The 26466-nt window shown below is 42.1% G+C and overlaps 13 protein-coding genes across 13 annotated transcripts; 7 read left to right on the top strand and 6 right to left on the bottom strand.

Moving 5' to 3' along the window:
• Positions 1 to 49: 49 nt before the first annotated feature.
• Positions 50 to 1883, bottom strand: SJAG_03141 (homoserine kinase). The gene has a single exon (XM_002174271.2). The coding sequence runs from the start codon at positions 1349 to 1351 to the stop codon at positions 332 to 334; it is 1020 nt and encodes a 339-aa protein (XP_002174307.1). The 5' UTR covers positions 1352 to 1883; the 3' UTR covers positions 50 to 331.
• Positions 1884 to 1948: 65 nt separating this feature from the next.
• On the top strand, positions 1949 to 4717 carry SJAG_03140 (phosphoribosylamine-glycine ligase). Its single transcript, XM_002174270.2, has 2 exons — positions 1949 to 2078; positions 2155 to 4717. The coding sequence occupies exon 2, from the start codon at positions 2172 to 2174 to the stop codon at positions 4545 to 4547; it is 2376 nt and encodes a 791-aa protein (XP_002174306.2). The 5' UTR covers positions 1949 to 2078; positions 2155 to 2171; the 3' UTR covers positions 4548 to 4717.
• Positions 2027 to 6543, bottom strand: SJAG_03139 (hypothetical protein). Its single transcript, XM_002174269.2, has one exon. It carries the CDS (start codon positions 6181 to 6183, stop codon positions 4942 to 4944), a length of 1242 nt encoding a protein of 413 aa, XP_002174305.1. The 5' UTR covers positions 6184 to 6543; the 3' UTR covers positions 2027 to 4941.
• A 177-nt stretch (positions 6544 to 6720) lies between these two features.
• Positions 6721 to 8713, bottom strand: SJAG_03138 (membrane transporter). The gene has a single exon (XM_002174268.2). It carries the CDS (start codon positions 8094 to 8096, stop codon positions 7083 to 7085), a length of 1014 nt encoding a protein of 337 aa, XP_002174304.1. The 5' UTR covers positions 8097 to 8713; the 3' UTR covers positions 6721 to 7082.
• SJAG_03137 (GTPase Ypt7) lies at positions 8657 to 10064 on the bottom strand. The gene is made up of 3 exons (XM_002174267.2): positions 9801 to 10064; positions 9418 to 9741; positions 8657 to 9360 (listed from the first exon to the last, which is right to left on the bottom strand). The coding sequence occupies exons 1-3, from the start codon at positions 9879 to 9881 to the stop codon at positions 9148 to 9150; spliced, it is 618 nt and encodes a 205-aa protein (XP_002174303.1). The 5' UTR covers positions 9882 to 10064; the 3' UTR covers positions 8657 to 9147.
• On the bottom strand, positions 10026 to 14524 carry SJAG_03134 (hypothetical protein). Its single transcript, XM_002174264.2, has 3 exons — positions 13217 to 14524; positions 12830 to 13163; positions 10026 to 12779 (listed from the first exon to the last, which is right to left on the bottom strand). Exons 1-3 carry the CDS (start codon positions 14094 to 14096, stop codon positions 12506 to 12508), a joined length of 1488 nt encoding a protein of 495 aa, XP_002174300.2. The 5' UTR covers positions 14097 to 14524; the 3' UTR covers positions 10026 to 12505.
• Positions 10296 to 10769, top strand: SJAG_03136 (hypothetical protein; the record flags this gene model as incomplete). Its single annotated transcript, XM_002174266.1, has 1 exon — positions 10296 to 10769. One exon carries the CDS (start codon positions 10296 to 10298, stop codon positions 10767 to 10769), a length of 474 nt encoding a protein of 157 aa, XP_002174302.1.
• Positions 11141 to 12400, top strand: SJAG_03135 (DNAJ protein Xdj1; the record flags this gene model as incomplete). The annotated part of the gene is made up of 1 exon (XM_002174265.1): positions 11141 to 12400. The coding sequence occupies one exon, from the start codon at positions 11141 to 11143 to the stop codon at positions 12398 to 12400; it is 1260 nt and encodes a 419-aa protein (XP_002174301.1).
• A 128-nt stretch (positions 14525 to 14652) lies between the features above and the next one.
• Positions 14653 to 15209, top strand: SJAG_03133 (60S ribosomal protein L36). Its single transcript, XM_002174263.2, has 2 exons — positions 14653 to 14909; positions 15013 to 15209. The coding sequence occupies exons 1-2, from the start codon at positions 14688 to 14690 to the stop codon at positions 15088 to 15090; spliced, it is 300 nt and encodes a 99-aa protein (XP_002174299.1). The 5' UTR covers positions 14653 to 14687; the 3' UTR covers positions 15091 to 15209.
• A 520-nt stretch (positions 15210 to 15729) lies between these two features.
• On the top strand, positions 15730 to 19818 carry SJAG_03132 (ribonuclease II family protein). Its single transcript, XM_002174262.2, has 2 exons — positions 15730 to 15951; positions 16135 to 19818. The coding sequence occupies exons 1-2, from the start codon at positions 15867 to 15869 to the stop codon at positions 19464 to 19466; spliced, it is 3417 nt and encodes a 1138-aa protein (XP_002174298.2). The 5' UTR covers positions 15730 to 15866; the 3' UTR covers positions 19467 to 19818.
• SJAG_03131 (phosphatidylinositol-3,4,5-trisphosphate3-phosphatase) lies at positions 19752 to 21089 on the top strand. The gene has a single exon (XM_002174261.2). It carries the CDS (start codon positions 19959 to 19961, stop codon positions 20967 to 20969), a length of 1011 nt encoding a protein of 336 aa, XP_002174297.1. The 5' UTR covers positions 19752 to 19958; the 3' UTR covers positions 20970 to 21089.
• A 159-nt stretch (positions 21090 to 21248) lies between these two features.
• Positions 21249 to 23716, top strand: SJAG_03130 (WD repeat protein; the record flags this gene model as incomplete). The annotated part of the gene is made up of 4 exons (XM_002174260.2): positions 21249 to 21343; positions 21392 to 22058; positions 22109 to 23583; positions 23626 to 23716. Coding segments are annotated over 4 exons (2328 nt in total), but the record flags the coding sequence as incomplete, so codon positions are not given.
• On the bottom strand, positions 23612 to 26048 carry SJAG_03129 (hypothetical protein). The gene is made up of 5 exons (XM_002174259.2): positions 25811 to 26048; positions 25655 to 25762; positions 25226 to 25605; positions 25077 to 25173; positions 23612 to 25029 (listed from the first exon to the last, which is right to left on the bottom strand). Exons 1-5 carry the CDS (start codon positions 25931 to 25933, stop codon positions 23770 to 23772), a joined length of 1968 nt encoding a protein of 655 aa, XP_002174295.1. The 5' UTR covers positions 25934 to 26048; the 3' UTR covers positions 23612 to 23769.
• Positions 26049 to 26466: the final 418 nt, after the last annotated feature.

The raw sequence follows: 26466 nt of genomic DNA, 5'->3' as shown, positions 1-26466 counted from the left end.
ATCTTTGACGCTAATTGCGAAGCCGCCGATTGCCGACGGCTCTATTAGTGATAAGGTTAATTAACAAGTCAACAAGCCAAAGCTGATAGGAAACAGCATTGGTGTGCGTGGAGTAGAAATAATAATGCTAGTAATAGTATCAACACGAGAGAGCAACAACAAGCTGTGGAGGAACTCCTTAGTCAATAGTTTAATAAAATACTTCTTTGACACCTCTTATAAACGAAGAAACAAAATAGGTGCATGAAAGATAGCTTGTCTATTACAAATACTATGTGCGGTATATGCGCACGAGCATTTGACGAAAAGAACGGGTTAAGGAAACCTAGACTTATGAAGAATAGGTCACGGAAGCACCTCCAAAAGCTGGAGAAAGAACAAGGTATCTGCAATTGATACCATTCTTCTTAAAAATGCCAACCATAGTCTCGGCAATTTTCTCGAAATTGGCGGTAGCCAAAGCAAGAACAGTTGGACCGGCGCCGGACAGGCAGGAACCGCAAACACCAGGGAGATTTTCGGGTTTTAAAGTGTTGATGATCTCAGTGAGGCCGGGGACGAGTGAAGCGCGGTAAGGTTGATGAAGCTTGTCTTGCATAGCTTCACAAACGACATCAGCTTGAACGGGCGACTGACCGATAGCGGCGGTTAGCATAACCAAACGCTGGAGGTTAAAGATGGCATCGGCACGACTGTAGGTTTGAGGAAGCACACTACGAGCCTTGGAGGTAGCCAAGTGGAACTCGGGAATAACGACGATGGCCTTCATGTCAGGGTTCCAAGGGAAACGGAAGTAAGATGCAAGTTTTTTAGGGGGGATAGTTAATGCACGATGCTTGAGCAAATCGTCATCAGAGGGCTCAAAAGCTTTACGCTCTTCCTCGCTCAGCTCACGGAGGAAGGAAGCAACAAGACCGCCCATCATGGCGGCCATAACGTTGTCTGGATGACGCTCCAACATCAGAACGTAATCCATCATCTCGTCCTTGCTCAAACCAAGCTTGGCCACCTCGTTTGCCAGCATCACACCAGCAATCGCAGCCGAAGCACTAGAACCCATACCGCGTCCGAGAGGAATAGGATTCTTGACGTGAGCACGCACACCGACAGGGAAGTCTTCCATGCCGTTACAGCGCAGCACATACAATGCCACCTGCGTGACCATGTTCTCCGAGGGCTTCGTAGACACGCTATCAGCACTGTCACCTTCGTAAGTGAGAACAAAATCACCAGGACCAGAAGACGTTTCCACGTCAACAGTCATTGAATAGTCAAGCGACAGACCAAGCACATCAAAGCCAGGACCAATGTTTGCCGAGGAAGCAGGAACACTAATTTGGAATTTAGCCATTGAATTGAAGAAACTTGAGCGTTCAAAAACAGATATATGTTTAAAGTAATGATTTTTCCAAAAAAAAAAAAAAAGAATTAAAGAAAAGAAAAGAAAATGAATACTCCTCTTTAGATAACAAGAATCAGGAATGCTAATGTGACGCAAAGGCCCTGAAGGTGAAAGGTTTTATGTCTAAAAGAGAACAAACAAAAAGGAAGGATTGAATAAAAACGAAATAATTAATTTCGATAAATTTTAACCAAAAAGAGGACGCTGGAAAACAGGAAACGCACCGATATATAGAATAAAACACACAAAGATCACCGTTTTTTTATACCGAGAAAAAGGCAGGAAAGAAGCAACTGACGAGGTATTTAATTTTTTTACGATGAAAAACCCGTCGATATTCAACAAGAAAACTGTCAAATTGCTTCAAATACGCAAAGAATGGAGACCGGTTTCTGTGGTTGGTGCAGTCCGTACGGGCACTCTACTACAGCTTTTTCACCTATGTGTGATGGGTAGAGGATTAAGTTTAACTTAAGCGAGGTTCTAAACCTAGGTTATCAAAATAAAGTTTTCATAACCTAAACTAAAAATGTAACCTAGTGACTCGGTTTTTCTGAGAATAAGGTTTCACGAACAACAACTCAACCTTCATAATCCCCTTCTCCCCTACAAAAACGACAACTCTGCCAGAGTTGCTCAATTTCGTTAGTTATAGTTTCATTCAGTACATCAGCAGGTACGAGAGACGATCTAGTACTATCGTGTGCTTTTTTTCCGGTGTTTTTTCGACGATTTTCTGACGAGTTACGTAGCAGGTTTCTCAGAGTCAATGAAAATGTCCTTGGCAATCCTTCTCATTGGTAATGGTGGACGTGAGCATGCTCTCGCTTGGAAGCTTGCTCAATCACCTTTGGTGACTAAAGTTTATGTTGCACCCGGAAACGGTGGTACTCAAGCAGCTGGCAAGGACTCCAAGATTGAGAACGTCGACATCGGCGTCTGTGACTTTGACAAGCTCGTTGCATTTGCTGTTGAAAAGTCTGTCGGTTTGGTTGTTCCTGGACCCGAAGTTCCTTTGGTTGAGGGCATTGAATCGCATTTCCGTCGTGTAGGTATCCCTTGCTTCGGTCCTTCTAAGGAAGCTGCCCGTATGGAGGGAAGCAAGGCCTTCTCTAAGGATTTCATGCAGCGTAACAACATCCCTACCACCGCTCACAAGTCTTTCACTGACTTCGAGACCGCCAAGAAATGTGTCCAAGAATGGGGTCTTAAGACTGAGCTTGTCATTAAGGCCGATGGTCTTGCTGCCGGCAAGGGTGTTATCTTGCCCAAGACAATGGATGAAGCCATTGCTGCTCTTGAGAGCATCATGTTGGACAAGGAGTTCGGTGCTGCCGGCAAAACTGTCGTTGTCGAGGAGTTGGCTGAGGGAGAGGAGATTTCTATTCTTACCTTCTGTGACGGCTACACCTGCAAGTCGCTTCCCGCTGCTCAAGACCACAAGCGTGCCTTGGATGGCGATAAGGGTTTGAACACTGGTGGTATGGGTGCTTATTGCCCTGCCCCCATTGCTACTCCTAAGTTGATGGCTGAAATCCAAAAAACAATTGTTCAACCCACCATTGATGGCATGCGCCGTGAGGGTTACCCTTTCGTCGGTATCTTGTTCACCGGTTTGATGGTCACAAAGCAGGGACCCGTCGTTCTTGAGTACAACGTTCGCTTTGGTGACCCTGAGACTCAAGCTGTTTTGCCCTTGTTGGACACTGACTTGGCTGAGCTTATGCTCGCTTGTGTTGATCGCCGTCTTGATGCTATTGACTTGAAGGTTAAGGATAAGTTCAGTTGTGTCGTCGTTTGCGCTGCTGGCGGTTACCCTAGTTCTTACCGCAAGGGCGACGTTATTGAGGTCGATCCAATCTCTGAGCCAAATGTCAATGTATTCCATGCCGGTACTGCTGTAAAGGACGGCAACGTTGTTACGAACGGTGGCCGTGTCATTTGCGTCTCTGCTGTCAACGACACTGTCCGCTCCGCTGTTGACAGTGCTTACAAGGGTGTTGCCAACATTCATTTCAAGGACATGTTTTATCGTAAGGATATTGCCCACCGTGCCCTTAAGCCTCAGAACAAGGCTGAGGACGGTTTAACCTACGAGAGCGCTGGTGTCTCTGTTGATGCTGGTAATGCATTCGTTCAACAAATCAAGGATCTTGTTAAGTCTACCCGCCGTTCCGGTGCTGACGCCAGCATCGGTGGTTTCGGTGGTGTTTTTGACTTGAAGGCTGCTGGTTATGAAGATCCTTTGCTTGTCAGTGCTACTGATGGTGTCGGCTCTAAGCTTATGATTGCTTTGGAGATGCAAAAGCACGACACTGTTGGTATTGACTTGGTCGCTATGAATGTTAACGATTTGGTCGTTCAAGGTGCTGAACCCTTGTTCTTCTTGGACTACTATGCTACTGGCAAGCTTATTCTTTCCGATGCTAGAGATTTCGTTAAGGGTGTTGTTGACGGTTGTTTGCAATCTGGTTGTGCTCTTGTTGGCGGTGAGACGTCTGAGATGCCCGGTGTGTATCCCCATGGACATTATGATACCAACGGTACTGCTGTTGGTGCTGTCAACCGCGACGCACTTTTGCCCAACTTCGACAGCTTCAAGGCCGGTGATGTTCTTTTAGGTCTTGCTTCCGATGGTGTTCATTCAAACGGTTATTCTTTGGTCCGTAAGATTGTCGAGGTCAGTGATTTGGAGTACAAGTCCACCTGTCCATGGGACGAAAAGACAACTTTGGGCGCTGCCCTGCTTACTCCCACGAGAATCTATGTCAAGCCCTTGTTGCACGTGATTAAGAAGGGACTTGTAAAGGGTATGGCTCACATTACCGGTGGTGGTTTGATTGAGAATGTTCCTCGTATGTTGCCCAAGACTTTGAAGGCTGTTATCGACGTTCAACAATTCCCTGTTCCCCCAGTCTTTAGCTGGTTGAAGCACGCTGGTAACGTTCCCACCTCCAACATGGCTCGTACTTTCAACATGGGTATCGGCATGGTTGTGGCCGTCGCAGCTGAGCATGCCGAAGAAGCCGCTCGTCTCTTCCGTGAAGACGGAGAAACTGTTTACACCATCGGTAACCTTGAAACTGCTGATGATGCTGAACACAGATGTGATCTTTTGAACATTGGTAACTGGGACCGTTTGTAGAAAAATCATCCTTTTGACATGGCCTGCCCCGGATCTGCCTGGCCATATTGTTTGCTTAACGCAAACTTAAATATGCACAGTAAATAGTGCGACCTACAATATCCTTTTTGTTTAAATTCTGTTAATAAAAATTAAGTTTTGGAAAATGGTTACTAAGGTTTGTATTCCTATTGCCTTAATAAGACGTCCCGAAGTCCCGTATAAAGCCGGTGTGCAGAGTTGTTTGAAAGTCTTTTTCATTACTTCTTAAGGCTACCTTGCATCAGTGCTCGAAGAGATGTTTCATATGAACGTAGAAAAGGCAAAAAGAATGTACGGGTTATATAAAAAACGAGCCAGAAAACGAGAAGGGTATATACGAGAAATGCAATGTGTTTGAGTTCGAGGGTAATGACTAGGAGGATGATCTGGAGCCCGAGACACCAAGTCCAATAAATAGAAAAATAAGAGCTACGCCAAGAAACGAGAATACACGGTTAATCATCCTCCATTGCACATGTCGGATTGTGATCTTGAAGGAATGTTCCTCTGGAATGGGAAGCAATGCTGCGAGCAACCAGAAGGGGGGAATTATAATGCCAAGAGTGAAGAGTAGAAAGAAACGGGATTTGTGAAAAAAACTTGTATAGACTTTCGTGGCAGAACTACTCCGTCGATGATGTTGCGACGAATGAGTAGCGGAGACTGATCGGATACCAGAACGTACCTCTGCTCGATCACGGAAGACTGACCGTGCCAGTCCGGACGAGGAAGAGGAACCCGAAGGTAAATGAGGTGTTGCAAAGACATTATCCAAGGAATTGGGTCTTGGACTTGTGGGTGACGTAGTAAATATAGTCGGTGATATTTGCTGTATTCCGTCGAGGATACCGCCCGAAGACGATGACGACGCTGGACTGTGATGAGGTAAATCCCCAATATCACGACCCAAAGTGCCGTATGTACTTGCTGTTTCGGAACGAACATGGGTAGGAGAGAGCGGAGAGGAGACTAGAAGTTTATCATGACCACCTGCTTCAGGTGCATCAGCAAAGATACCTTCAAGTCGTGTTGAAGTCACCGAGTGTTGATCACTACAACAACTGCTACTGTAATCAGAACCAGCGATAGAACGAGAGCGTCCCTGAAGCTGAGCAACCAGAGAAGCATGAGAACCAGGGGGAAGGCTAGCGGAATGAGCAAGTAAATTCGGGGGCATAAGATTTGCAGAGAGAGATGATCCACTTGCAAACACATTAATGTAAGGGGAGAGCAAATCAATGTCCCCATTTGTTTCACTTGCCGTTGCTTCTCCGTCCGTTTCTCCAGCAGCCTTGGGCTCGGTTGGTGAAATGGGAGAGATAGAATGTGCTGAAGACACAGACTCATCATCGTTCAGAATTTCACTAGATTGCTCCGCAACCGCCCTCTTCGCACGTATTAACTGCGGTCTATCACTTCGTACAGACGAATGCCGGATGATCGAGTTATCCTGCACAAAGACAGGTGCAATGTTCCGTCGGATTACCGGTGGTTTCGTATTCTTGCCGAAGGCTTTCTTCGGACGAGAAGACGAAGCATGATCTGTTGTGACATGGAGATTGGTAGGCGCGGAGGAAGCACGGTGATGTGGCCCGTTGTGCTCCTTCTGGACCATTTATTACCAAAAAGAGGAGAAACGAAATATTGCAAGACAATGAAACAAAAAAAGCGAGAACGCTGTACGAAATTAAAGAACAACTTTTAAAAAGGATATATTTACAGAAACCCAGTGTCAGAAACCTCAAATCCAATGCCAAAATGTGCAGTATCACCGTTAACGGAAGTAGTCTATAGCAATGTGTCAAAAATACCAAAGAACAGAAAAAAAAGCTATCAAACGAAAGCTAAGAACACGCTGAATCGCGTTCTACAGTTTATATGGTCCCAAAATCTCGTACAAAGTGACCTCCCTGGGTCATTAGCTGTGGTGAAAGGCTCTGGTCTGGAAGGGTACTAGCACACGGTCAGGTTAGTGATGCGCAGCAACTAAATTAACGTTACCCCGCCAACGTTAAAACGACTGCTCTCACGCTTTCTCAAGTTTCTGGGGTATTTGAAAACTTTATTTATACATGACGTAGTAGGAATATACAAAGAATATGGCAATATACAAGAGACAAAACATGTCAAACAAAACGAGCGTAATAAGGAACAGGGTTTTCACAATCAATAAACATTGAAAAGAAGGTAACCGAACTATTAAGATTGAACGAACGAAAGAATATAGGAAAACTGAATAAGCGAGCAAATTTTTGCCAGAGACAAAATGCATGGAACATGCTGCTTGTATAGGAACCAGAATATAAGAACACAACATGATACAGTTGAAGCAACTTGTGAAAAAGTGCGTCTGGTGATGTTTTGGAGACCCCATGTTAGTTTATGTATGGGAGGTAGGAAATAAAAAGGAAAACCTGTTGAGAGGAAGAGGCGATGTGAAGTTTGGTTTCGTTGACGCTGCTGAATGCATGTCCACTACATGATGAGAGAGTGCTCCTGTATGTTTCTAACGATTTATGGATCGACTTTTGAATTGACGATGATAAATCCCACAAAAACTAAGAAGGAGCCGATGAAAAGAGAGACGCTTGTATAGTGATCCTTAAAGAGAATATCACAGATCAAAGCGAGAGGAATACTTAAACTCATTCCGAGAGTAACGACCAACGGACTTGTCATTAACATAGCAATGACCCAAAGGTAGTCGGATACGAACGTTATAGATGCATTAATCGATAAACCAACAGTCGTTGCCAGATCAGAAGGAAGCTCAAAAACTTCAACTCCCGCGTTGTGCAAGAAAATCATGATGGGCCATAAAAACAGCAGGTCAAACAGTCCAACAAGACCAAAAAACAAATGCATGGAAATGTGTTCCTCGTCATGAACATGGAACTTTATCAGTACAGAGTAGCAACCGTATAAAAATGCAGCCATGAGTGCATACGTATCACCGAGAATAGGTTTCGTCGGGAGTTCCACCCCTTGGTCTGCCTGTTTTCCATCCTGTACTGAAACAAGAATTACGCCAGCAACACTGGCGAGTAAGGCGCAGAATTTCGCGACGCTGAACCGTTCCACATTAGCAATGGCACCAAGGCCAAGTGTGAAAAAACCACTGAGAGAAGAAATAATGGTGAAAGAAGCCACATTGGTATAGCCGAGAGAAGCATTGCTGAAGTAATTGGCCGAGAACCAAAGCACACAGAATCCTGCACTCAAGTAAGCTGTATGTTTCACGTCGAGTTTTTCGGTAAGTGGAGGAGGATTGGCTTGAAACGGGTCATTTTCAGAACGGACTGATTCATATAAATGCACGTCCGAAGTCAACCGTCTTTTTTCCGCTTTGCGTCGTTTAAAATACCAGGGAATGAGATAGAAAACAAAGGTTCCCGTGTTAAGATACGTGATGAAGAACGGTTTTGAGTAGTCTGAATCGTTGAGCAAATCACTCGTAAGAAAAGAACTTGCAAGCCACAAGAAGACCACGAGGAGCAACAGAATGATGCCCACTAGCCTCCGTTGCATGGTGAGAAGTGATAGAAGAGAGGGGAGATAAAGAAAGACGCTTTTAACACACGAGCAAAAAGAAGAAAAAGACTCGGAAATAGAATACAGAAAGAGGATTCTCTCAGTTCAAAACGAAAAACGCAGAGCCCCCAAAATTTACTTGATATCTAGTTCTTTTCCGCCAACTGGACAGCTCAAGAGGCCTAGCAAATCGTTGTATGGTTCCTTTTTAGCTCTTCTATGTTTCCAGTGTATCCGAACACTAGCTCCACCTCGAGTATGTAGACTAGCCGGTGTTTAAACAAATTGGGTTGTTTTCACTAGCTTCTAGCGATGCATGAATGGGTTTTGAGCGTAACTTGGCCTGATATTCAAACCGGGCAGATCTGCTTCAGTAAATGATACAGGAACAAAACAAAAGAACAACAACTATTTCATATAGATAGAAATAACCTTTATCTAGTGGAAATATACGAGTGTTATGCGAATGAGATGGATTTATGACGGAACCGGCTCAGGAAAGAGTTTCGATTGCGTTAGTGGACGCTACCGGTTAGTATAAGCAAATGGCAAAATTCACGAGCAATAAGCTTCGTTAAAACATAAATGCACCATGATAACGTATCGGATCTCTGAACTCTAATTGTTATGTTATATTACGGTGGTTTACGATTTCGATTCAACTAGTTGTCTATGGGGTGGAAGTGTGTGTGTGTGTGTGTGTGTAACCAGAATTATAGCAGTCTTTATATTGAATGACACCCTTTGTAAGGTATTAAAAAGTGATGAGACAGACACTGCCAAGGGAGACGACGTTTGTATCAGCAACCGGAATGCGTAGCAGAGAGAAAACGATAGTTCCTTCTCTCACGAAACTTAAAAAACGCAACAAAAATGCCCACAGCACAAGCATAAGTTAAACAGCAGCCTCTGACATAAACCTGCTGTTCATTATCAAACGGTGAGGAGACCAGAGGTAGAGAACTGCAAGGGGAAAATAGGGTACGTAATATATGAGTGCTTGCAAAAAAAAAAGAGTAAGAAAAGAGGACGGAAATATGTGTGGTTTCTAGCATGAGCAGCTAGCCTTCTGCGTCTCCAACTCCAAGTGTACCGGATCCGTAAAGTCGTTTGTCACATCGTCTTCGTCAGCATTTGCCAGGGCAAGACGGGCAACAGCTTCGAAAGCCTCTTGAACATTAATGGCATCCTTGGCACTAGTTTCGTAGTACGGAATATCACCCTTTGCCTGACAAAAAGCCAACGCCTTGGCTTTCGAAACCTAAACAACCGCGTATTAGTGTTTATTCTCGTGAATCGAGTAAAATAAGCCGCGTACCATGCGTTTCTGTTCCTCTACATCCACCTTGTTGCCAATGAGTATGAAAGGAAACGTCTCTGGGTTGTTGGGAGAGGCCTGAATTAAGAACTCGTCTCTCCAACTGTCTAAGGACTCGTAAGACTTGCTGTTGTTCACGTCGTACACGAGGACACAGCAATCAGCACCACGATAGAATGCAACACCCAAACTCTGGAAACGTTCTTGGCCAGCGGTGTCCCAAATTTGCAGAGTTACAATCTTGTCGTCCACGACAACCTCTTTCGTGAGGAAATCAGCACCAATCGTCGCCTTGTAATCCTTGCTGAATTTACGATTTACAAACTTGACCGAGATTAGACAAAATCCTGTACAAACTCCGCCAGGTTTTCACACGAACTTACTTGATTCATTAAGGATGTTTTACCGACACCACTTTCACCAAGGATAATAACCTTGAGCAGAAGTTTCTTTCTAATCGCCATGTTTGTCTTCTTTCAAAGGTGATCTGTGTATTGTATGAGGTGATGATTCTTTTCAGAATACGAGAACCGCTTCCGTTGTCAATTAAAAGATAAATTAGAGTTAAATACGCTCAATATATCGAACTCAATGGTTCGTCTGGTATGTGTTAGAGGAACGTTGTTCGTTTGTAAGGCCAGGGTAGACCACCCACGCTCGTTACCCACTAAGGTGACAAGTGACATCAAGATGACCCGCGGTAATTAAGGTTATAACACGCGACGCGACTACGCGCCCTTACCAACTCCCAAACTCTCATGAACACACTGACTGTGTTCTTTCATTGTAACTTGAGGTTTTAGACGCTTACAGATCATTTGTTTGTGTTGTTTTTGCTTTTGTTTTTGTAATTGTAATTGTTGGGACATTCTGTCTTGATGGAGTTGGAAAAGAAGCTTCGTTCTCGCGACATCGTCGAAAAGTCGTACTACGAAATTGTAGAACAGTACCACGCTCTTCTTTACTATGTGTTTCACGAGACGACAAATACATCTGGAATTGAGACGGCGAAAATGAAAGAAGACCCGAATATAATCACATCGTCTGGCGTCTCATCTAGCCAAACTGACCAAGTCGGCAATTCTTCAGTCAGTACAGACGCAAAGAGGCTCGAAAAGTTGCAACGAGACTTTGATATGGCTGTTCACCAACTCAAAGAAGTCCAAGAGACCCAGAAGCGCCAACAAAACTTGGCAACGAAACAGATCACAGTGCTCAAGTCGCAATTGGGTGTGCAGGAGGAATTGAATGAGGAAAAAAACAAACGAATTCAGTTTTTGCAAGATGAATTGCTTGCTCTTCAATTGGAAGTCTCAAGCTTGGATCGACAACTGGAAGGTTACAAGCGGTGACAGGTAAAAGCATGTTACAACTACAACTTTCATTTTTTTTTTTCTTTTGACGTTCCTTTTCTCTTTGGCATCTTATTGCTAGCCCTATATGATAACGATTATCCTTCGACTTGATCCTTCGCCGACCTTTAAGTTAAAAGGTTAAAAATTTGACGGTTCCAATTGTCCACGTAACCTTTCTGCATAATTCAACAAACAACAGTTGATTTTTTCGACCACTTAAGCACTCATCTCTATTTCCTCGTTTTTTTCTTGTCGACACCACCTTCTTTGCTAATTTGAGAAAAAAGGGAAAAAAAAATTACGCAATATTAATTAAAGAGTTGAGACATATCATCACTTGAATTTGAATCGGTGTTGATTCTTTCTCCATGGCTGTTGATACGACTCTGTATGAATTGCTTGAAGTCGAAGTGAATGCTTCTTCTGATGACATACGTAAGGCGTACAAGCGGCATGCTTTAGCAAATCATCCTGATAAGGTACCAGAGACGGAACGTGCGACAGCTTCTGTTCGCTTTCAAAAAATCCAACAAGCCTACGATATTCTTCGTGACCCTCAGTCACGGAGTCAATATGACCAATATGGTCTCGATGAAAAAGGACAGCCTGCAATGGAAGAGGCTGGGTTTATGGAAATGGATGACTTGCTCTCACAGATGTTTGGCATGCCAATGGGTGGTGGCCCTGGAAAGTTTGCTGCTCGTGAACGCAAAAGACGAGGTTCGGATGTGATACACGAATATCCTATTTCTTTGGAAGACATGTACACCGGTAGGGAAATTAAACTGGCTGCCACGCGTGATGTTACTTGTTCAGGTTGTCAAGGCACCGGTGGAAAACGATTTGCCAAAGAACGCACATGCGTTGCTTGTCAGGGCCGGGGTTATCAGCATCACATTCGCCAGGTGCAGGGTCACTACTTGACGAATCAACAAGTTATCTGTCCCAAATGTTCTGGAAAAGGTGTTGCATTCAGAGAGAAGGACAGGTGTAAACGGTGCAAAGGTAAAGGAGTCACTGACCAACGAAGGATCCTTGTTTTTAACGTCCCCCCTGGATCGCATGATGGAGACAAAATTGTCCAACCTGGTATGGCTGATGAGGCCTTGGGTATGGTTCCTGGTGATGTGATCCTTGTTTTGCGCGAAAAAGACCACAATGTGTTTGAGCGTTTAGGAGATGATTTGATGGCTACCGTTGAAATTTCTTTGGCCGAAGCACTTTGTGGTTTCTCTCGTGTTTTAATTACCACATTGGATGGACGAGCTTTGAGATATACTCAGCCAGCTGGAAAGATACTTCGCCCTGGAGATTGCATAGTTGTGTCCAATGAGGGTATGCCGAAAGGCCGGTATATTGATGTTCGCGGTGACCTGTATCTCAAGGTTGATATTCTGTTTCCGCCTGATTATTTTTACCAGCAACCAGACGTTGCAAGGAAACTTGCACAACTTCTTCCACGCGCACCGCATGTTTCTGTCAGTGCAAATACTCTAATTGACGATGTCGAGGGTCGAATTGGAGATAAAACGCAATTCGGTGGTGAAGCCCGTTTTGCTTCACATACTGAGGAAGAGGAATACTATTCGGGAAATTCTCAGAGTGTGCCTGAATGTACGGCTCAATAGGCTTGGCATTCTACTACAATTTATGTGCATGGATAACCTGTTATTCTTTTTTTTTGTTTTTTACTTTATTATAGATGCATGATTAACTTCAAAGCGATTCAACGCTCACATGACGATAACTTCTAGTCGATATTTCAACTCTTTGAAGATGTTTGTAATGGGTCTCCAGTTCCTAAACTCATCCAATAAACAGAGCGCATGTGCTTTTAATTTTTTCGTCCGTTGCGTTTCCTCTAAAAATCCTCTCATCTTCCAAGGAAGGTGAAACGGATTGATGGATCTGGAGATGTCCGAGTGTTCAATGGTAACTTTTCTTCTCGGTGACTTGGTAGTTTCCAGGGCATGTCTAATGGCAAAATCATAGATTGCCGGTTCTTTGCTTCGGCGTCATGATTGTTAGCGAGAAGGATAGAAAAAAGAGTTACTTACCAAAGGTATGTGTGACCGTCGCCGATGTACATGTTTCCCGCCAAAAACAGGCTTATTTCCTGTATAATTCCATGGTCACTCAAACCTACATTTCTCATTAGTAGTGCAGTTGACATCAGATGTGATACAAAGTCGTTGGTTTGAGTCTCGCCGTTCACAAATTCGAGCCGACAGATGGCCGGGTGTGTGATAAGAGAAAATGTTGCTGAATTCATCGTTACCAACTGGTCATCCAACGAACCACAGAGCGTGAACTTTGTGTGCGGATGAGTAAGACACTTTTCGACATTTCTCCTGAGTACCTGCGAAGCATAACTGCTCGCATCACACAAATCTATGTACGCGATTAGCATAGAAGTTTGGTATCAAGAGAGTGATTTTTCGTACCCTGGATTTCCCTTAGCATGGTTCTTTCCTGCCGCGTTGTCGTTTCCCTTCTGGGATATTTCATTACAAAGTTTGGAATAAGGCCAGTGGATATGGCAGCCATGGAGCACACGCTAACTCGAGTATCTGGTTTAAGCCAAGACTCTTCAGTAATGTTTGCTAAAAGATGGACCGCAATTGCGAAGCTCTGGCCATGCACGATAAAAAAGATAAAGTCTGCTTTTGAGATGTGCTCATAGTATTGCCTTAAGATTTTCCATAGCTTGCGTTGCTGGTGGGCAATTGTGTCTGTGCCGTAAAGTACAATCTTGGTGACTTCGGCCTTTTTTTGATGATCAAACAACCACCTCCGGACAGCTCTCTCGCCCATGTCGACAGGTTCGTCTGTGCAATCGGCTTCTTCGTGGCATCGATCCCCTAGCTTGTTGATGGGCGAGAACCCATCAACGCTGATAATAACGACTCTATCCAAAGCTACTGGGGGTTGAGTGACACGAATAACCGAGACACTGGTATGATTCAATATTTCACGTAGATGTTGTTCAAGAGAATCATTCGAAAAGCAATCTTCAAAGGATGGTAAAAGTTGGTTTGGGCGCTTTTTCTGAGGCCATTTCTGCCAAGAACTGTACTTCACGAAGGATTCTGCGGACTCCGTGGAGCGAGAAAACTCGGCTTTCCGACAGCAGCCAAAATATGCTGACGCCTGACATAAGGAAGGTTTTGAAAGCAGTCGTGAGCATAGCTGTTCTGTGATCTTGCGAGTGTTTCTTTTTGCTAAGAAGTATCCGGTTTGAGTGCAAATGGTGTTTCTGTGAGCGGATGAATATGGACTCTGTTTTTTAATCCAACTAATTAGTACTGAAAAGACTTTGCACATGGAATGTCGGACCGTGTACTTGCTCCACAAATGCTTCACACAATAGGATTGTGTTTCGTTTTGTGGTAATCAAGGTTGCGAACAAACGGGTGAGTACGTCTCTGAAATCGGGACATTTATTGCCTACATCTGTTTATTCATGTAATATGTGTAAACAAAAACCACAAGAACTCTTTACTGTGTGTAAAAAATTTATGAGAATCTTATAGATTATGGGACTAATGCTATTGTGCAAATGTGTGCAAAACATATAGGCAATAACTATTTAATTTTTTTTTTTTCCCTTGATGCTGATATCGTTTTCGTAGACAAGCAATAAAAAGCCACCATCATCAGTAAACGACCTGTAACAATAACGATCACACACAACTAAAACTACAGAGTAGAAGAATGGCTACCGTTTCTCGAAACGTTTTTTAGAATTCTTATTTATTTATTGTTTCAACAAAATGTTGTTTCGTTCTAACAGTAAAATAACCTAAACCCTAATCTGAAACCTAAAGCCGGTACCCCTTTTTAGGGTAGGGTTAAAAAAACAGTCCCGATGAGAGAAAGCCGACACCCAACCACTTACACAAACCAAACTTCGACATGGCACCTGGATTGATTGTTGGTTTGAACAAGGGCAAGTCTTTGACCAAGCGTCAGCTTCCTGAGCGCCCTTCCCGTCGTAAGGGTCGTCAAGCTAAGCGCACCACTTTCGTCCGCTCTATCGTTCGTGAGGTCGCTGGTTTCGCTCCCTACGAGCGTCGTTTGATGGAGTTGATCCGTAACTCCCAAGACAAGCGTGCTCGTAAGCTCGCCAAGAAGAGAGTATGTGATGTGAACGCCTTCAGCAAGTCCGTTTTGTGTTTCGGGTCTCGTTGCTGTTGTGGGCTTCATTTGTCATTGTTTACGGTTACTAACAGTTGTTTAGCTCGGTACTTTGGGTCGTGCCAAGGCCAAGATCGAGGAGCTTTCCTCCGTCATCCAAAGCTCTCGTTTGGCTCACTAGATCCTCCAATGTATGCCGTTCGAGTGAAATTCTATGTTGTGGGGGTGTTATGTGGGATTCGTAATTTTGTGTGAGATATGTGTCATTGTGTTGTGGGGGTTATGATGCAGCGCTTATGTAATTGTTGCGATTGGAGATTCGTGCCGGCTAACCGCCCCTGTCGCCCTTCTTAGCCGGCTATCTTATTGGGTGTGATGTAATTTATGCGACTTTTAGTTGCGCTCATTTTTCGCAAATAAATCGCTGAGGCGAACGTGACGTCGCTCTATCGGTGTTTGCAGCAAGAAGGTTTTGTTTTTTATGAACAGGAAAATTAGCAATTGCAAGTTTGTTTATTAACAAAATTCAGATTAAATTACTCCATGCTCCTCCCCGTTATCGGCTTTTACTTCGTTGCAATTTATGGAATTTTTACTCAATATTAAGTCGCTCACATTTATCTATTAGTGCTGCTTGTTTATTCTTTCATATTGAGAAATTGGTAAACTTAAATTGAAATAAATGCAACGGAATCGTAATGACCAGAATACATTTATAATTACATTTTACAGATAGTTACGCCACGTATTTGCTTGTGTTATGGCGTCAGAGTGTTAGCGTAGACGAGAGATATCCAACTGACAGTGAATATTTAATAGGACTTCACCAAATACGAAGTGTCTTGCGTCACCAACGGCAAATTTCTACTTCGAGGTGCATCGTTTCATCACATTTATTCTTACCATTTATATCAAAGGCTTATTCTGCTAAACTTTTTTGCTTTCCTTGTTGTAAACATGAATTCTCGATGGGCGCATTCCGACAATAATGCGTTTCAATCAAACGAGAAATCGCAAGAGCAAGATCTTGTTTCACTCTTTGGTATGTAATCAACAGCGAAAATTGGAAGTCAGGTTGAGTTGGTTGTGAAAATGCGCAATTTAAGCAAATGATTTTTTAGTATTATATACCTTAAATCATTCTTAGTGAAGCGGTCGACTCACGGGTTACATTTCCTGTAGTGTGTTCCTTTCTTTTCATGATTTACTAACTTTTTATTTCAAGATCCAGAGGCTCTTGCGAACCATATCAAGTACCTTCAGAATTTGCAAATGCAAATGTCACTTGCTCAATCTCAAGAATACTCGTTTGCTCCCAAACAGACATCTTTAAATACGTATCCATCACTTTCTAGAGTATCGGAAGACCAGAGATCAGAGCGGTTGCAGTCTTCACTTCATCCATTTCCTGCATCCGGTCCTAGTTCTCTCCCTACGCATCATCATGCAGCAACCTCAGCATCCAATGCTCCGCCTTCGCTGACGAACTACCAAATTCCTGCCCGGCGCTACTCGCTTCATCGGCCTAGAGGAAGTGTCAGTTCAGATATCGAAGTACCTGCTTCTTCTTCGTCTGCATCGCATTACCGACACAATCGACACAGCTCAGTATCGTCTCGGGCCTCCGTAGACACGCAGGAATCTCCGACATACAAGCATGCCGGAATGGGGTTTGAAGACCGTAGAAAATCATCGGCCGCTTCTGCACTTCTAAGTTCTACTTCATATGCTACCACCCGCACTGCAAATGAGGACGCTTGGATTCGTGGTGATCATGTTGACCCACTCACAATTCTTGCGAATGAACCCCCAGAGGAGGAGGAATTACCTTCTCAACATAATGCAGTTGCGACTTCATCGCAACACAGTTACTGGAATCATTCCAGTGATGGCGCATCCTTGCCTCAATCCTCGTTTCTCAATACGAGTAACACGGGACGCCGGGTATCAGTTTCTGCTGCAGCGCAGCAGCACAAGAACTTATTCTTACCCTACCTTCCGCAAGCCTCCATTCCTGCATTCTTGAGCAATGGACAATTGCTCATTGGTGTGCAACACATCAACAGAAAAAATCGATCGGATGCTTTTGTTCATACCAATAGCTTAGATGAAGAAATCTTCATCTGCGGTTCTAAAGACAGGAACCGTGCGTTGGAGGGTGATTTAGTAGCTGTGGAATTGTTGAATGTCGACGAAATTCTGCGTGCTAAGCGCGAGAAGGAAGAGAAAAAGATTCGACGAAACTTGAGTCTTTCGGGAGCTTCGAAATCCGCAGCTATGGATAAAGCAAAGTCTTACACAATTGGAATGTCAGTTGCTCTTGGTATGAACCAAGACGAGGTATTGGAAACTCGACCTATTGAAAAACGAAAGAACGATTATGAAGTTACAGGACAATGTATGTTTTTTGTCGACGACGACTTGAGTCTGGATGAAAACTTTAAACCTAAGTATGCGGGTCATGTCGTCGCTGTACTTGATCGACCAAGTGGACAATCGTACTCTGGTACCCTTTCGATGTATCGTCCTAACAGTCTGGCCTCAAAAAATCAAGGTCATCGACGCAGTGTATCGATGAGTGATGAAGCTACAAAGTATCCTAGAATTGTATGGTTTAAGCCATCCGATAAGCGTGTTCCACTCATTGCAATTTCTTCGGACCAAGTCCCTGCAGACTTTTTGGCGGATCCAGCAGCTTTTAGTGATCAAGTTTATGTTGCTAGCATTAAAAGATGGCCCACAACATCTTTACACCCTTTTGGAACACTGCATGAGAAACTTGGAAAAATGGGGAATGCTCACGTTGAGTATCAAGCACTGCTACGCGACTTTAATTGTCGAATTTACACACCAGCGGAATCATTATCTTCTGGTCTGACTAAACGCATCACGAGTTTTGATGCTCCTACATTAACAGGCCGTAAAGACTTGCGCGATAAAGACGCTTTTACTTTGGCAAATGACGATATGGCAATTACAATTGAGCGAAACTTGGAAACAGGGCTTCTAACTCTAGGTGTGCATGTCACCGATGTCGCCCATTACGTAAAATCAGATACGCCATTGGACGATGAACTGTTCAATCGCGTAGGCGTCGTTCACTTGTTGCAAGGGTCTGTCCCCTTGTTTCCTAAAAAGGTTTATGAAACGTTGCGCTTTCAGGAAAACAGTGATTCATTAGCTGTTAGCGTTATGATTGAAATTGATCCGAGTGGCCGAGTAATTAAGAATACTTGGATTGGAAAGTCAATTATTCGTCCACGCGTGGCTTTCTCTCTTTTCAATGCTCAGAAAAAATTAAAGGAAGACCCACGTTTGTTGTTGCTTGAAGAAATTGCTATCCTAATCTCGATGATTCGTTTGGACACGGATCAATATGTGCCTTTCGAAGTTCTTTATTGCCTTAACCGTTGTGACGGTCAAGACAAATATGTAGGCGAGTCAAATCAGCTTGGTTTTGAAGCCCCACGAGTTTTATGTTGCCTTCAGCAAGTTGAGCATATTGCTAATGAAACGGTGGCTTCTTTCCTAATTCACACTTACCCCAATGCCGCTCTTCTTCGCTCAAACGCACGACCAAAACATCTAGAAGATATTGTCAAACTTGGAAAGTCTTACGGGTTAAACTTCGATGTATCATCTAACGCTACATTTATGACATCCATCGCAAATATCAGCGACCGAAATTTGCAGCGCCTTATGGTATTGAAACTGCATCGTATGTTATCCACTGCCGAATATACTGTTGGTGTTTCCAATAATAAGGATATTTCTCACTTTGCTTACTATGCGCCTTACTATACGCACTTTTGCCATCCTTTAAGGCATTACATCGATGTAAGTGTACAACGCCAATTGTACAGTTCTTTCAACAAGAAACCTGAATCCCAGAAAGACTTCAAGAGTCTGCTTGTTCTTACCCAATCTTGCAATACTCTTGACTATTTTTACCAGAATGCTCAGGAGAGGAGCATGCATGCGCATCTTTGCCGAATCATTCATTCAATTAATGTTGATTCAGGATTGATGCAACATTCTGGTTTTGTTACTGGTGTTAGTTCGTCTTACATTGATGTTGTCGTGTATGATCTTTGTATCGAAAAACGTATTTACTTGGATCTTCTTCCTCTACAAGAGTTTGAATACCTTCCCAGGGAAAACGCTATCTGTTTATGCTGGCGCTCTAAAACGCCCTCTTTCCCCTATGTTGTCAAAATGCTTGAAATCAACACACCCGAATACAAAAAGTTTAAGGATTCGCATTTCGACAAGGCCAAGAATGATTTCGCCAAGAAGGATTACTCCGGTTGCAATATCCAAACTCTGGCGCGCTCCTCTCTTACAAACGGACATGTGAATGTTGAAAAAGATGCCAAAAAGGAACCTGTCTCTTCCGCGGAAGCTTCCATGGTGCATTTATTGAAGAGCCTTCATTTAACTGAAAAGAAAAACTTACAAGTAGTCCGACTTGGATCAATCCTTCCCGTTCTCGTATTCGCCGACACATCTTACACTTACTCACTTTCACTTATGACTATCATGAATCCCTTTGCTTAAATGTTACTTGAACTGTATTATGGAATAAGCAGTCATTAGGCATTTATGCTCAATGCTGTTGCTTCTTATAAACTTTAAGGTGACAAATCTATCACTTTCTTGTGAAAAGTTTTAATGAAAAACGGTAATATGGATTTGTTAACGAATAAACCTTAAATCTTTATGATTACCGTTCTGATGCTTCTCTTTGTTGTTTTTTCTTGCCTTAAAATGTTAAGTTTTTCCGTAAATGAAGTGATTTGTTCGTTACGATCACTTCTCTATTTTTTTTGGATACGCACGTTTATGCACGTTTGTACATATATATATAAATTATAATTTTTTTAGGGCGTCTTCTTAAATTATTTTCTGCGTTTATAATAGCTGAATTTTGAAGAATTGTCCTGTTTGTAGTCTTCTCTTCTCGTCGCGGTTTACGAAAATAATCAGTAAACAAAATACGTACTCTCGTCCACGTATTTGCCAATAGTATTACACTCCTACTGCGCAGAAATGGTTAGTTTACCAGTTCTTATTCGAAGAAAAGTGGCTCAAAGAAGACACGCATTTCATCTGAAAGATCATGGGGTTGAATTAGATCTGGCGTATATTGAAGAAAACTTAATTGCCATGTCAACTATGGCCAATGGTGTTCATAAAATCTATAGAAATGATATAGATGCTGTTTTACGCTTTCTGGAGATCCGACACCCCGATCGCTGGCATGTTTTGAATTTATGTGCTGAGCAGCTTGTGTATGACGACTCGAACTTGAATGGAAATGTAACTCGATTAGGGTTTCAGGATCATAGTCCACCTCCGTTTCTGATGCTGATTTACATTGTCCAGTGGATGCAACAGTTTTATCAACAGCATCCTGACTATGCACTTCTTGTCCATTGCAAAGCCGGTAAAGGTCGTACGGGAACTGTCATTTGCAGTTATCTAATAGCTACAAAAAATCTGAGTAGTATAGAGAGTCAATCCGTGTTTACTGCTGCACGGATGACTGTTGGTGATGGATTGACTATTCCATCTCAAATTCGTTATGTCCAGTACATGGAGTTATATCAACAACAGAAAGGTAAACTTTTAGAATTATTAGGAACAAAGCTTAAGATTAGTTCTCTTGATCTTCAAGGCATTGGGTCAGGAAACTCACTAAAAATTTCCCTTCACAATTTTAATGATAAGCATTGCAAAGGACCATCCATATGGAAAACCAATTACTGTCAAAAAAGCAAGCACTCTTCTAGATATGATTCTCAAACCATCCTAAATCACAAGGACATTGCTGTTGACACGGATACAGACATCGGAATTTTTATTTCTCGAAAAACCGGTTTTGGCAGACAACAATTGGTTCGGTGCTGGATTAACGCAGTAATGGAACACGTTGGAAAACAAGAGGATACGGAAAACCCTAATATGTTTGTTATTTTGATATCTTGGGACTCTTTTGATCAAGCTTATAAGTATCCAGTGCCATGGTTTGAAACTGTCACTTTAAATATCAACATTTAATACCGCAAGATACATTTAATTAATACGAATTCGTAACTGTGAATATCATTATCTTGTTCTTAGACTTCGTAACATAAAATGTACATTCTGTATTAATAACCCAACTGACGCCTCCAGTGCAATACCCTTGCAGAAACCCATGCTCTAGAATTAAACCTCGTCAAACGTTCAGAATGTCTGAATTGACATTACTACGACGGCAATTACATTCTCGAGAGTACTTACAAGAGAAATGTAAGCCAAGTTGATCGTTTAATTAAGCTAATTTTGAATTATTAAGTCAAAGCTCAATTGTACGGCAATCGTTCATGGATAGCAGATCTTGATCTTAAAAATAAGTTGTCTAAGCACACTGAATGCGTTAATGCTTTATGGTTTGTTTTCTCCCTTCTTCTGAGGTTTATTTGACTAACATTTAATAGTTGGTCCGAATCCGGGGATTTACTCGTATCTGGCGGAGACGACACAAAACTTGTTATCTGGGATGTATATGACAATTATAATGTGAAATCAATTATCAACACTGGTCACACTCATAATATCTTTGGTACAAAGTTTCTTCCTTACTCAAACAATTCCAAGATTTTGTCCTGTAGCGGCGACGGTCTCGTAAAACTATTCTCGCTTGATCGTACAAGTAACGAGGAGAATAGTTATGGGATTGATTCGTGTACTTCCGTTTGGGATTGTCATAGAGATTCAGTGAAACAAATTGTACCAACCGATGATGGCCATTGCTTCCTCACCTGCAGCACAGATGGAACCGTTCGCGGTTTTGACACTCGTGAACATCATCATTGCGATTCTAATAGTTCTTGTTCATGTATCTTGGTAAACTACGCGCCATTCGGCATCGAGCTTAACACACTAAGCATGTCGAAGGGCCATTCCTATAATTTTGTAATCGGCGGAACTCATCCATTCGCGTTTCTGCATGACCGAAGAATGTATGGTCGTCATTCTCAAAGTCACTTTACACGTACTTCTCGTTGTGTCAGGAAGTTCTGTCCTGGCGGCGGTGAGAGCTCTAATTACCCTTACAACAGGGAGATTACAGGTTGTAGGCTCAGCAATTATAACCCACATGAGGTTTGTATCCAAACCGCTCGATTCTTTCGCACCTTGCTAATAAATTCTAGCTTCTTGTCAGTTGGTCTTCCGATTATATTTATCTTTTTGATATAAATGGATATGAAAACACACCTGCTACGTTTAAGGAAGAACGGGAGCATTTAAAACGTTGCAATTCAAACGCTAAGAACATTCGAAAAAAGAGGTTACGGACTTCCGATCAGTCACGGATGCTTCCTAGTATGACTTCCACGAATTACATTCGACTTGTTCCTAATTTGTATATTACATTCCATTCAAGAACAGAGTCCTACTATCAAATCAACATGAATATATCAGCATTTTTTGAGAATGGCGACGATGGACAATATCAAGATGTTTTTATTCGCAAACGACTACATAATTGTGTTATTTACATTAAAGATTCTATTGCCCATTTGAGCAATGATCTCTCTGTAAGTGACCGAAGCGAACCAACATATCATAATCGGGTAGCGTTACTACGATATTGGAAAGCTTGTGTTTCGGTTATTGCTTTGCTAAATGATCGCGTTATTTTGGAAACAAATACTATAATTATGGCGGGATGGGACTGGCTCTATGATTTCATGAATTGGGTCATTCGGTGGATGCTGGGACTAACAAATCATTGGGCTTTGCAAATGGCACCCGTACCAAGAAACTCAGAAGAAGATCTTGTTGTCTATGACCCCGATGATATAAATGTAATCATTTTCCATGATTCTGCTGAAATGATCCGAGCTTTTGCACGGCTTGATTTCCCAGCATCTGAAGTACCGTCCAGCATTAAGCATTTCTGGATCCATAAAGTGCTGCGCAGCTGCTTAAAACACATATCGTCAAGCTTTATGCATCAGAGTTTTTATAGCTGGGATGAATCTACGGTCTCACTTCAAGATTCGCGTAAGTCACTTAACTCATCTTCAATGAGTATTATATTAACACCTCTAGTTCAAACAGATACTCGTGGAACTTCGGACTCGTCCTTTCATGATGAAGACGAGCCAGATGATGATGATGATGATATTGATGAAGACGACGACTTAAACTATCGTGTCGAAGATGATGATGACTCAGAAGAGTTTACTTATGAAAACAACATTTTGGAAATTAGAATGCGAGCGCGCCATCGAGTCGCACCAGGGGCTCAAGTCATATCGCATGAACGAACATATTCTGGACATTCAAACGTTGACACCGTGAGGGATGTCAGCTTTTTCGGCAAGCAAGACGAATACGTACTAAGTGGTTCTGCTGATGGCAATCTGTTTATATGGAGTAAAGATACGTCTTCCATAGTTGCAATTTTGGAAGGAGATTCCGAGAATGTGAATGTTATGGAGGGACACCCGGAATTACCGCTCATTGCCAGTTGTGGAATTGACTCAACTGTCAAGGTTTTTGGTCCGGGTCGAAACCCCAATGCTCGAAGGTCAAAAAACAAAACTGATAACTGTTATCGAATTATTGCTAGCAACGAAATGAGCCGCCAATTTGGTTCCCGTGACTTTTATGTCACAAGGTTTGTATTACTATTTTAGATTATAATCATTAACCTCTACAGTCGGATGTTGTCAAGATTGGCTCACCATTCAAACTGGGATAATGCTACTGGGGAAGGTTCCCTTGACACTGCTTCATGCAATATAATGTAAAACACAACAAATGCGGAAATGAGTGAAGTATTTATTAATTTATATGCTTCGTTCTATCCGTCTTCCATTAACGCTTCGTCCAAAACACTCACTCTTGAAGCTAGCCAAAGAGGAACGTTTTTTCTTTCCCACTTCTGTCTTGTTTTTCCTTCTTCAATGAAAGTAATTTCATTTTTGCTCATGTTTAACCTTGTTCCGTCAATAAACAAAAAGTCATAAGAATTTCCTGTTTTCACAAACCAACCGTATTGGGGATAAAACTTGCACTGAGGGAAAATGACATCCTCTGAAAGTAGCGATTTGCATTTTAGATACCATGTTTCTACATCGAGTTTGAATTGCGGATTTCTTGCACTAACATGCGTGTAGACTTTGTTGTTATTATTGTCGATGACATAGATTCTCCTCCGTTTCGGCGCATATAATATGGTATAGTGCCCTTTTGTCAGCTGTAAGTTGCCGTTATTATAAAGGTTACAATCGATCGCATCACTCTTGACGGCAAGGACGCAACGATCTTTCTTCAGTTTTCCCACAATTTTACTGGAAAATCTGTATGCGGGCAAATGCTGAATAGGAAGGTCATCGATAAAGTAGTCCTTCTCGTCTTCAGGTGATATTACTTTGATGTATTCGCCATTAGAACTGATTTCATACAGCAATCCGCTTTTTTTTAAGAAGAGACGAAGGACAGACTCTGTCACTTCAATAGACATGGTATTGGTCTCCTTTTCATAGGGCCTGCAACCGTGTAAATCAAAATGATACTTTTTTGCAAAATCACTTAGTTTGTCTTTCACCATAGTAGGCATCTCAACAGTTTGTGAAGGGGTATTCGTAAGGATCTTCGTTTCGTTTAACTCATTAAGGTCATCATGTTGTGTTAGTTTTTCCAAATCGGCCTCAGCGCTAACTTTGGCAAACGGCACTCTTGATCGAGCTTTGAAACGGTGAAGCTTTGCAGTTGCAAATTTGGAAGAGAAATCTTCGGAAGGTTGAAGTGCCTCCTTTAAACTAATTTTTTCTAAGTCTTCAACTGCGTGTTCTTTCACTGATGATGAAAGTTGTTGGTTGTCTTTCACTGAATCGTAGACATTGAAAGAGGGGATCTCCTTCGTTGAAGCTTTAATCGTATTTTGTTTTGCCTTTCCCATCGTGGGATCTAAGAAAAAAGACGTAGTCGCAGCTCTCGATAGCGGCAGTCTTTTTCTTGGATTAAGATGTAGTAGGCATTTTAAGAAAACTTGGAAAGGGGAAAGCTTCGAATCACTTAAAGAACGTAACTTTTTTGTTTCTACTTCCAAGTTTGAAAGCTTTTTGTTAGGTTAGCCAATGTTGATAGAAGCGTGCATGGACTTACGAGTAGGCTATTTGCACCAAGATAAGAGCATAGTAATATACAGCCGAAATTCCAGGAATCGGTGTTTGGTGACGGTCCTTCATATGCCGAAAGCTCGCTGCATAGTGCGGTTAGAAAAAGAAGAAAAAAAAAAGAATACGAAGACGTACGGAATAGGCAGTATAGGAGCGCAATGAAAACGTAGGAGTCCAAATATGTCAATCCGAACCTTAAAATCCGGTGAAAGAAAAATATCCTCTACGGAGATAGAGGTGCAATGTATACCGTACTGGGCAAGTTTTAGCATAACGCTGAGTAGCGATTTGCCTAACGCATTAATTTTTGCCAACGGGACGCCTTTAGGATAAATATTGGAAACGTAATTGTACAAGCTAGAGTCCGATAAGTTTTGAAGAGCAATGAAGAAGTGATCTTGATTTTCAAAGTGTGAAAAGTAACACGAAATCTCTCTATATTCCGCTATACTCCGAAGAAACGAGAGTCTTTTTAAAATAAATACATAGTCGAATATGGATGATTGTTTAGAGATCTGTAGGGTGTTAATTGAGGATCAACGGAAAGGAAAACAAAAGGCATACCTTGCACAAATAAATAGATTGAGATTTCTTTCCCACTTCTATACTTACTGATCCCTCATACACTTGATATCCCTGTTTCTGAATAACTAGTCTCTTGAATTTGAAATCCTTGGTAGGGTTAGTACTCAAATCAGTGAGAAATACGTGAATACAAACCGTCAATTGATAACCTGGCTTCCCAGCAATAGAATTTTCCTGAGAAACATCTTCAAAGTGAACAAGACCATTGCTTTGTGTCGAAGATTTTGGAAAACCCTGCTGAAAAGTCTGAGGTCCCATAAATCCTGTAATTTAGAGATTGCCTCACGTTTGACTAACAGAAAGACCGCAATTATGTACAAGCAACGTTCTATAACTAAAATAATCTGTTGTTTTGCATTAGAGCAGCTGAAAACACGGGAGAAAGGTTGCGTCTTAAAATCGGAGGTAACAGTTGTAGCAGCCGATGAAATGACACACTAGCAGAAAATATACTCTAAAAGGGAAGTTTAATGAGAAGATATTGGGCTTCAAAATGATTGTATTAAAGAGTAAACAAGTTCAGGACTTGGTATGAGATTGTTTTAATGGTGATTGCTGTTCTAGCTGGCCTGGCCAACAACTTGGTACTTGTTTTTATATGGAAGAAAAGGTTGGTTTTGGATAGAGAAATAGACTAGTTCGTTTGATTTCATAGTGACTTTGAGTTAAACTTTTAAATTAATTTTAAACTTATTTTTGCTTCAACTTTTTCTGACGCAAAGAGTTTTTTCATTTCATTAAGTGAGCATTCCTTAAACTTCGTTTAGTTTACTGAGTTAGCCAAAGTCGGA

The sequence above is a fragment of the Schizosaccharomyces japonicus genome, assembly GCF_000149845.2.
Source record: "Schizosaccharomyces japonicus yFS275 unplaced genomic scaffold supercont5.2, whole genome shotgun sequence".
In the NCBI taxonomy this organism is placed as follows: Eukaryota; Fungi; Ascomycota; class Schizosaccharomycetes; order Schizosaccharomycetales; family Schizosaccharomycetaceae; genus Schizosaccharomyces; species Schizosaccharomyces japonicus.
The sequence above is the reverse complement of the archived record's forward strand: the minus strand, read 5'-3'. Positions and strand labels throughout refer to the sequence as shown.

Excerpts from the sequence above, each read along its gene's own strand:
- SJAG_03141 (XM_002174271.2), bottom strand. The coding sequence starts at position 1,351 with ATGGCTAAATTCCAAATTAGTGTTCCTGCTTCCTCGGCAAACATTGGT.
- SJAG_03140 (XM_002174270.2), top strand. The coding sequence starts at position 2,172 with ATGAAAATGTCCTTGGCAATCCTTCTCATTGGTAATGGTGGACGTGAG.
- SJAG_03139 (XM_002174269.2), bottom strand. The coding sequence starts at position 6,183 with ATGGTCCAGAAGGAGCACAACGGGCCACATCACCGTGCTTCCTCCGCG.
- SJAG_03138 (XM_002174268.2), bottom strand. The coding sequence starts at position 8,096 with ATGCAACGGAGGCTAGTGGGCATCATTCTGTTGCTCCTCGTGGTCTTC.
- SJAG_03137 (XM_002174267.2), bottom strand. The coding sequence starts at position 9,881 with ATGGCGATTAGAAAGAAACTTCTGCTCAAGGTTATTATCCTTGGTGAA. Across the intron at positions 9,742-9,800 it reads AAACATCCTTAATGAATCAA|TTTGTAAATCGTAAATTCAG; the intron begins GTAAGTTCGTGT and ends ATCTCGGTCAAG. Across the intron at positions 9,361-9,417 it reads TAGAGGAACAGAAACGCATG|GTTTCGAAAGCCAAGGCGTT; the intron begins GTACGCGGCTTA and ends GCGGTTGTTTAG.
- SJAG_03134 (XM_002174264.2), bottom strand. The coding sequence starts at position 14,096 with ATGTGCAAAGTCTTTTCAGTACTAATTAGTTGGATTAAAAAACAGAGT. Across the intron at positions 13,164-13,216 it reads CATGCTAAGGGAAATCCAGG|ATTTGTGTGATGCGAGCAGT; the intron begins GTACGAAAAATC and ends TCGCGTACATAG. Across the intron at positions 12,780-12,829 it reads GACGGTCACACATACCTTTG|CAAAGAACCGGCAATCTATG; the intron begins GTAAGTAACTCT and ends ATGACGCCGAAG.
- SJAG_03133 (XM_002174263.2), top strand. The coding sequence starts at position 14,688 with ATGGCACCTGGATTGATTGTTGGTTTGAACAAGGGCAAGTCTTTGACC. Across the intron at positions 14,910-15,012 it reads GTAAGCTCGCCAAGAAGAGA|CTCGGTACTTTGGGTCGTGC; the intron begins GTATGTGATGTG and ends ACAGTTGTTTAG.
- SJAG_03132 (XM_002174262.2), top strand. The coding sequence starts at position 15,867 with ATGAATTCTCGATGGGCGCATTCCGACAATAATGCGTTTCAATCAAAC. Across the intron at positions 15,952-16,134 it reads AGATCTTGTTTCACTCTTTG|ATCCAGAGGCTCTTGCGAAC; the intron begins GTATGTAATCAA and ends TTTTATTTCAAG.
- SJAG_03131 (XM_002174261.2), top strand. The coding sequence starts at position 19,959 with ATGGTTAGTTTACCAGTTCTTATTCGAAGAAAAGTGGCTCAAAGAAGA.
- SJAG_03129 (XM_002174259.2), bottom strand. The coding sequence starts at position 25,933 with ATGGGACCTCAGACTTTTCAGCAGGGTTTTCCAAAATCTTCGACACAA. Across the intron at positions 25,763-25,810 it reads AGCCAGGTTATCAATTGACG|GATTTCAAATTCAAGAGACT; the intron begins GTTTGTATTCAC and ends AACCCTACCAAG. Across the intron at positions 25,174-25,225 it reads GCTCCTATACTGCCTATTCC|CGAGCTTTCGGCATATGAAG; the intron begins GTACGTCTTCGT and ends CGCACTATGCAG.